We start from the raw sequence: 8,547 nt of genomic DNA, 5'->3' as shown, positions 1-8,547 counted from the left end.
TCCTCCCCAGCCCGGCCCTGCCCGCCGCCGGGGCTCCGAACCGACGCTCTCGCTTGCGTGCAGCCCCCCCCGCCGCCAGCCCCCCACCGCCATGGCCGACGAGCTCGACTTCACCACGGGCGATGCCGGCGCCTCCTTCACCTATCCCATGCAGTGCTCGGCGCTGCGGAAGAACGGCTTCGTGGTGCTCAAGGGGCGCCCCTGCAAGATCGTGGAGATGTCCACCTCCAAGACGGGCAAGCACGGCCACGCCAAGGTGAGCGGCCCCGAGCAGGCTCTGCAAGCCCCAGTCTGTTGCACAGCCCGCAGTCTGTGCTCCTGCGGCTCCCGGCCCTCCAAGCGGCATTGCTGTCGAGTGGCATCGCTGTCGAACAGTATCGCTGTCTCGTTGCGTGGCTGGCCGAGAAGGAAGGGTGTAGCATTTCATTTGGCAGAGTGTTCTGTATCCTGCCTTTGCTTTTCTTGCAGCAGTGTCTCGTGAGTCTCTTCAGTCTACAGTTAGCTCAAGGATTTCCAGTAATGTAAAGGAGGAAGGATTGAGGACAGGGGGTTGGGTTGGTTTTTTTCTCCCAACTTGTTAAAAAGCTTTACCGCTGGTAGCGATAAAACCTGTTTCTGTAGTGAGGGTAGAGTAAGTTCTGGAAGGGGGGGCTGATGAAATCACTAGGGCGTGGTTGGATTGTGCTGTCGCTACCCACCAAAGCACTTTTGTGTCTGCCTGTGCTAGCAGACTTTCACTATTGCAGCGCTCGACTTAAGCGCTTACTAGAATTGCCCACGTTCTGTTACATAATCCAGAAGAGCTCAGCGGACAATCGTTACCTCTGTGGGCCTGCTCTGGCCCTATTTTGCTAGCTTGCCTCGCTGCTTCTTTGCTTTTTTCAGCACTGAGTGAGGAGTACCTTCCCCCTCCTGCGTCCCAGCAGGGATATTCTTAGGCTGCTGTCTGAGGCTGCAGGCCTGCTGCCTAAGCAGTTGGCTCATGCAGCTGTCCAGAGCTTGGACCAAGGCTGGACGCCCCTTCGTTCATTCAACAACACTTCATGGTGGGTATATTAAAGTTTAGAGACAGATCTGTTACAAGCATAGACTAATTAGAGTTGTCAGTTTCCACAACCTTGTACAATACATGTAGGTGGGTAAAGTATTTAGGATTTGTCAAAGCTAGAGTATACCAAGCCCTTGCCAGTTTTTTTTCCTTTTTCCCTTCCCTTGCTTTTTTTATGGCTTGTTTTATTAGACAGATCCAGTTTTCTTAAATACTGAAACAGTTGTGAGAGTGAAAGGATCTGAGAAGAGCAGGCTATGAACTGGTAATCCAAGTGCTAGCTGCAGTGGATAGCTGCTGCTAGCAAAAAGGGAAGTGGGAGCTGCTTTAATTTCTGTGCACGACCACCTCTTCTTTTCCTCTTAACCTTCACGTTGTCACCGACACGGTTGTTTCTCAGAACAGCTAGAACTTGAAGTAAACGTTTTCTTAACAGCTGCATACCCTGAGCTCCAGCTTGCTGCTGTAAAACTACAGAAGGCTATGGCTATGGAAGATAACAGTGGCTGATCTTTGTTCTCATGTAGTGTTTCCATAGTGTGCTATGAAAGGGTGAGAGGGGCCTTTTTTCGGTCCTTGGGCTGCTTTCATACTGCAAGCAAAAGGGTCTAGGCAGAATCTGGTATTACACGTGATCTCTTCGTGGAACCAGCAATACCATCTTGCTTCTCTAGGACCAACAGTAACTGATGTTATTTTTCTTCTCTTATAGGTCCACTTGGTTGGTATTGATATCTTCACTGGTAAAAAATACGAAGATATTTGCCCATCAACTCATAACATGGATGTTCCAAATATCAAGAGGAATGATTACCAGGTGAGTGAACAGTCACTGTGTCCTCCACACATTAAGAGGCTTTATACTCCTAATAGCACACGTAAACTCTCTTCATCCCAAAACTTGCCTCTCAATTAATAAAGTCCTGTTGTCAGAATTAATGGAATTTGCCTGTCTAGACATGACATTGCTGAACTCATAGCATTTACTGAATTGTTAAAACTGTCGGAGCTCACTGAGGGGGAGCTCCTTACTGTACTAACAACCTCATGTTATAGTAGCAATCTTTAGAAATGACAGGTAATAGACATAATTCAGAACCATGTTTTTTCTAGCTCATGTTGTAAGGTCACTTCTTTATTCTTTGTCATACTGGCATCCTTTAGAATCTGGAGAGAGGTTATCCCTGCTGCAAGTTATTATTAGTTAAAAGATATCAGGATCTCACTTCAAGTAAATTTGAATCTAAGTATATATTGTCATTTATAATTTCACCCTTACATAGGGTAGATGAATCAACAAGACAGTCTTAAACTGCATCTGATGCCAATTCTAACTTGCTACAGTGCTTTCTGCTCCTTGTGTGGATGCTGGCTTTAGTTGATCTCGAGTAATTTTGGTGCTCCTGAGCTCTGCTCTGAAATAGATGTATGGAGGGAACTTGGCAGACTTCTGTAACTTCTGTAATGCCTTCTGTGATATGGATAGTGAACTCTTGAAAGCAGCACAACTCAGGTTCTGAGTTGTAATGTCGGCTATCTTCCCGTTGTCTTGGGAGTAGTTCTGGTCAGGAACTGATTCATCCACGTCAGTTGGAAAGCTGCAATTGCTTGACAAAGCCAAAATTCAGAGTGTTAGCAACACTTCAGGACAGCTGAAGCTGTTTGAATAAAGTGTGACTAGCCTGTCTTAGGGCTCAGACCTTCCAAGAGATTCTTACTGTTTTCTTGGTGATCTTTCTCTTGGGTTCTTATTGCTACTGAAATTCTTGCTGTTTATCAGACTTGCTAGGGCTGCCTTTTAGGTTTACTGTTACGTGTTCTAAGTTCCCTAACCTGCTCTGTCAAAATAGCCGTTCCCCTTAGTTCAGGCTTTCGGTTAGGCTGAAAACAGCATTATAAAAGTGGTCCAGAGCTTGGTGGATGTTTCCTAATTCGTTCATTAGCCTTTAATGTAAATGGTAGTATGTCATTGTACAAATGAAGGTATAGAAGTGTACAGTTCAACCGTCGTGTACTTTGTACACTTTATAAAAGCAATGCTGTTCAGTGAACACCGTTCCAGTTATTGTTTCTAACTCACCCATGTAAAAAGCTGAACCAGTGACCTGGAAGCAGTACATTTTCTAAATCATAAGGATGGGTTTTGCAGTGCCCCACATACTAGGAAGTAACCAGCAGGGTTCTGGCGGTCCTTGATAGCAGACTGGCTTTTGCTACAGTTGGCCTGACTCAGCCATCTAAACTGTTGTTAAAAATTGACTTAAATTAGGTTCTTAACTGTTACAAACACAGTTCTAAAGAATTAATGAACAGGTAGAGTTCACTGCCTTCTACTTATCTTCAGCTGCTGCCTACTAGTGACGACTGATGTTAAACTTTCTAAAAGTGAACTTCTCTTCACAGCTGATAGGTATTCAGGATGGGTATCTCTCCCTGCTGACAGAAAGTGGTGAAGTTCGTGAGGATCTAAAGTTGCCAGAAGGGGATCTTGGCAAAGAAATAGAAGGAAAATTCAATGCCAATGAAGATGTGCAGGTAAGTATAGAGGGCAGACAAGAAGAGTTATGGTTAATTCCACTTGATTATACAATGAAGAAGTCTTATTCTGATATTGACCATTTGTATCTCTCCGTGAAGAGCAGGTTAGAAGCACGGGAATTGGTCCTTTGAGATGTAGGACTTTTGTACTGGAGCACTCAATATGGCACTGAGGCCCAGCTCAGTTGACAGTGAGGTGATACGGGTGTCTCTCAAATGTCTAGATAAACCATAACAGTGCTGTCTGCACGGTGTGGATTGGAGCCTCCAGGCTTTCTTAATAGGGACCAAGCGTAGAGTTTTGTGATGTAGTCTGAGTAGTCTAATTTGCTATGTTAGCAAACCTGTCTGCAAGGAGCTCTGCAGACTGTAGTCTATACTGGGCCACACCAGTTGCTAGTTTGGCTCTATTGCAGGAGCTTGTTCATCTTCCTCTGTTGTATGAACCTCACGCTGTCAGCCAAGGCGATATGGCAAAGAGAAGGCAGCAGAAGAGCAAACTGGTGGGAAGGGCAGATGTTGTGAAAATTCTTCTAATGACTGAATTTTACTAGCTTCAACTTCCTTTTTTCTTCTCAAGAGAGATGGGTTACATATTAAAATGTGAAAGTCTATAACTTCTAGGAGCGCTTCCTCTGGCATGGGTTGGAGCTCACCATCTGTCTTTTCTTCCAGATATCCGTCATAAGTGCAATGAACGAAGAATGTGCTGTAGCCATAAAGCCTTGCAAATAAAGAGGATCACCAGGCTCGGGCAACTGCTCAGGTCTGGACAAACCACAGATCTATAAATTTGGTTCTTATTGTCACCAAAGCTCTGGCCTTCACAAGCAACCTCATTTCTTTTTTGAATTGTTAAAAAGCAGTGCTGGATTCTGGATTAGTGTTGCAGGCTAACTGGCAGTTTTCAAAATCACTGAGATTTTAATTCCTTAATTGTAACTATTTTAACATTCCTGTGGGTTTCAGCTATGGATCTAAGAAACCAATCAGGTGTTACTAGTGGATATATTTTTATTTGCTTGAGCAAAACAGTGTTTGTCTGTATGAACAGACAAAATACAGTATTCAGGGGCTTTTAGATAAGCTGGTAGGTATCTAGGATTATAAAGTGACCTAGAGCACAAATAGTATTTTTCTTGACATGTTTAGGTAGAACTGACAATAAAAGTAGCTTTTTTTTTTTTTTTTAAAGCTTAACTATTTTGTGGATTGGGACTCTTGCAGAACTGTAGGTGCCAATCGCAACTTTTAGACCAAGAAACTCAAGTGATCAAAAATGCCAGCTGGCTTGACCAAGCCCCCAGTGGCCATGTGCAACTTAACTGTATTACCTCTGTATTCTTCTTTGCCAACTTGTTGGCTTAATGTAAGGATAAAATGGTGTCAAAGCCTACCTGTGGTTTAGGCAGGCAGTTGGAATATTGGGTAGATAAGACATAGATAGGTCAAGGGGACACAAAGGTGAGAATGGATGTTAAAGCTATAGACTTTCACTCGAGGCCTTTGTCAGACTTGAAAAATAAAATAGAAAAATGCAGTTCAATTGCTTTCCTTTATTGTATTTATCTTAAACTATAAAAGGGTCACAAACTCCATGGGAATCTGTTGCAGTGCTTCCAGCTTTAGGTTTTAATCTTCAGGTTCAGACCATATTTTTGTAGCACAGAGACCACGTGTTTTTCAAAAAGTGGGACAAACTGTAGCATTGAGCCTAAACTAAATGCATGATTCTTTTTAAAAAAATACAACTATTGTATTTTCAAATTATAGACTTGACAGACAATACTGAACAACCATGGCTTAACTATAAAAGTAAATAAATTGCTACATAGTTATGAAAGCTAGCTCCTCTCCAAGGGAGTTCTGAGTCACTGAAACATGCATACGTGCCTCTAACTATTTAGTAGCTTAACAGGCAAACACAGGGCTTCACAGAACTAGTCATGGAAGGATAACTAGCCTGCTCCTGTTTAAGGCGTTCAACTTGAATTCTAAGACTTGGTGACTCTTCATGAGTGGGAAACTTCCTTAGTCCGTGGCTCAGACCTCTCTTTGCAGTTGCTAAATTGTTTCATGAACTTGCCTTAAGCTTCAGTGGCTGTTGGCTAATGGAGGACAACTTGTAAACACATGGCATGCTGCCCTGGACAGCACGCACAGTTCACACTCTATTGGCAGTGAGAGTCAGACTTCACACTGCTGTTAACTGCTTAAAATGTTTTCAGCTTAGTAGTATGTACTCTCTAATCCCCAAAGGGCTCATGGCAACTGTCCTGAACTGCCCTTGTACATACTGTGGCAGGGCTTAGCAAATCTTGGAGGTCTAACGTAGATGGCAAAACCGACTTCTCATGACAGGGAGAGCAGTACAGTGAAGGTAAAGACAGCAATAAATATACTCTGGTAATAAAGCACAGTTACCTGGGACACCTGGCAGAAGTAGGATACTGCCACACGCTCTTGCCTAGCACAGTACACATTGCAGGTGAACTCCATAAATAGCACCTTGACTGAAACGGCAAAACCGCTTATTAAAAAAAAAAAGCTGTAGATGCAAGAGATTGAAATGCATTCCGAATAGTTTGAAGTGCATGCTTAATAGTTCAAGCTAGTCTGCACTGTGCTCCTTTCTGCCTCTCCATCGAACTGGTACCTGAAAGACAGGCTTTGTTAGCTTTGGAGGTGACTGTGAAACCATTGATGATGGTCTTGCAAGCAAGGTGAGCTGTGTGATGTCAAATGGGAAGTCATAGGTTGCTATGTCAAACTAATACAAATTCTAATGCTATCACCGCATTATGAATGCTTCTAATATGCTTGATAACTACAAGACTTGGATTTGTCCTTGTTCTGGTAGTGCTTTAGTCTACTTTCAGGTGCCTATCTGTCCTCTAAAACCTTGTTGGAAGGAAGACAAGCACTTGATGTCCCTGGCCCACAATCTGAGCATTTACTTAGACTCTAAGCTCTCTGGGACGAGGGCTGTTTTTTGTCCTGTTCCTACAGGTGGGGTCCTGGTCTGACTGGAGTTTTCAGGTACTACAGCAATCTAAAGATAGAGGTTTTATGACCTCCAGCTGGCTGGAAGAGCCCTCCTTGGGACATATGGATGTCCTCCTATTGCAACCTTCAGTTCTGCAAGATTTAAATGATTAAGTACTTCATTATAGGTTTGTTCTTATATACTTAGTTGTCTTTTGTGAAGCACTTCGAACACTATGGAAGTGCAGAGCATTGGCTCGTCATGCATGAAGTTTCCCATAGGTGATACATAAGCATGAGTCTTAAGCATAATCTCCAAGTTTCAGTAAGGTTAAAAGTTGCTTCTAAATTAGAACATGTATTTGAGGCATTTTTTCCAAAGTAAGATGTTTCAGTTTACTGTCAGAATCGTTTGCAACAAACTTTGTTTGTGATAAATAGTCCATATAGATGTGTATTTTTAAGATCCCTAACCAAATGCTTAGGGAAATTATCCTTTCATAGCTTTACTTTAAAACAAATCTTACCAATGTACTTGTTCTGTAGTACTGTCTTAATACTTAAAGTGTGTCAAAACTGAAAACTATAAACTTGTAATAGCTGAAGCAATGGCTTAGAGTAAAGGCTGTGAAAACTAGGAGGTGAAGAAATGTATTTCCACTCCAAATAATGCATTTTTTTTTTTATGGCTCCAATTCATTGAGTTTCTCTTACTACTTTACAGAGTTGGAAAGACTGCAGTGTTTCCTGCCTTCAAATGTTGGCAAATAATACTTTAAGATTTCAATAGATCCTTCTAATTTGTGCTTATAATGGTGGTTTTTCAACTAGGCTCTTGCTAGTTGAGCCATGTTCTCAGGGCTGTTTTTTTTAAGAAGTTAGCTGAATTTCATTGTTTTAACGTAACTGCTTTCAAGCCTCCTGCAGGTTTTTCTAATCCACGATGTACCCAGAAATGGTGCACAGTCTGTAGTTTCACAGTACAGGTAATTTTACATAATCTGTAAAGAAGTCAAATTTGTTGACAGTTCAAACTCCTATGGTTACTGCAGGTCAGTCTCACAGAATTCAAAATTCAATAAACCCCACTTTTTTGGTTGAGTAATTAGAATGTAGTTTGTTACAGTAGAACCAAACTTCAGGAAGAAAAAAAAAAGGCCTTGTTAAGGATATTTTGAGTATCTCGCTTGTATGCTGAGAATGTTAATGGAGGCGTTGTGGTGGAGCGTTCAGCACGGTACGCCGAGAGCATCGGAAGTCTCCAGCATCTGCCGTCTGGTCCCACAGTATCTGGCATCTGAGAGTAACTTGGTTTGTGAACTTAAAACGAAATGTTTGCTGTGTAGCGCTGTGTTGCAGAAACCCCCTGTTCTCAGTTGTCCTGTGCTGTATATTGTAAGCGTCGCTATTGTTCGGTGTGGCTTTCAAAATGGGGAAAGAGGAATGATGGCGCCGATTCATTTTACTGATCATAGCAAAACCCAAACCCTGTAAATCGTGCAAACCGGGAACGGTAGTCCTTGCGGTTGAGACGTGTATCCGTTTTGGAAGCTGTATTGTTTTTGACACCATGCAAACGATCGGGGGGGAAAGATGTAAACGTGTGTTTTGCTCCAGAAACAATAAAGATGCCAGTGCTGCGGGGAGCAGGGTGCTGGCTGAGATCACGGGGACCGCTGGAGAGTCTTTAACGCTTCGGTGGAGTTGTTGAATGGACCCGCAAGCTCCAGCTCCGACTTCGGTGCAGCGAGGACAGTCTCTTCTCGCGGTGCTCGGTCCCCTGCCGTCGGCCGGCGCCCTCGGCTCCCCGGAGGAGAAACGCTTCGCCGCTAGAGCGGCGCGGCCTGCCACTTGTACGAGAGCAAGAGAAACGCTTGCGTTCCTGTCCGACAGAAATAAAAATCAGAAAATGAATAAAACGGTGACTCATTCGTGCTAAAGACGCGCGGCGCCTCTTCCTGCCTCGGAGAAAACGG

The 8,547-nt window shown here is 43.3% G+C and overlaps 2 protein-coding genes across 3 annotated transcripts in view; both read left to right on the top strand.

Annotated features, from left to right (window-relative positions):
* Positions 1–10: 10 nt before the first annotated feature.
* Positions 11–8,477, top strand: EIF5A2 (eukaryotic translation initiation factor 5A2). Of its 2 annotated transcripts, XM_009280554.2 has the most exons (5): positions 39–256; positions 1,761–1,865; positions 3,452–3,583; positions 4,262–4,352; positions 8,189–8,477. In XM_009280554.2, the coding sequence occupies exons 1-4, from the start codon at positions 92–94 to the stop codon at positions 4,319–4,321; spliced, it is 462 nt and encodes a 153-aa protein (XP_009278829.1). In that variant the 5' UTR covers positions 39–91; the 3' UTR covers positions 4,322–4,352; positions 8,189–8,477. The 2 variants fall into 2 exon arrangements, with proteins under 2 accessions (XP_009278828.1, XP_009278829.1); XM_009280553.1 differs by having other exon boundaries at positions 11–256; positions 4,262–8,477.
* RPL22L1 (ribosomal protein L22 like 1) overlaps positions 8,283–8,547 on the top strand; it is a 2,428-nt gene continuing 2,163 nt past the window's right edge. Inside the window, exon 1 of the mRNA XM_009280564.2 lies at positions 8,283–8,492. Within this exon, the coding sequence (XP_009278839.1) occupies positions 8,283–8,492 (210 nt within the window). The remainder of the gene's footprint in view (positions 8,493–8,547) is intronic.

Source organism: Aptenodytes forsteri, unplaced genomic scaffold, assembly GCF_000699145.1.
Source record: "Aptenodytes forsteri isolate BGI_AS27 unplaced genomic scaffold, ASM69914v1 Scaffold179, whole genome shotgun sequence".
NCBI lineage: Eukaryota > Metazoa > Chordata > Aves > Sphenisciformes > Spheniscidae > Aptenodytes > Aptenodytes forsteri.
The sequence above is the reverse complement of the archived record's forward strand: the minus strand, read 5'-3'. Positions and strand labels throughout refer to the sequence as shown.

Bases quoted from the DNA above. Each gene is read 5' to 3' on its own strand.
- EIF5A2 (XM_009280553.1), top strand. From the start codon at position 92: ATGGCCGACGAGCTCGACTTCACCACGGGCGATGCCGGCGCCTCCTTC. The intron at 257-1,760 runs GTGAGCGGCCCC...CTTCTCTTATAG, and splicing joins GCAAGCACGGCCACGCCAAG to GTCCACTTGGTTGGTATTGA. The intron at 3,584-4,261 runs GTAAGTATAGAG...CTTTTCTTCCAG, and splicing joins ATGCCAATGAAGATGTGCAG to ATATCCGTCATAAGTGCAAT.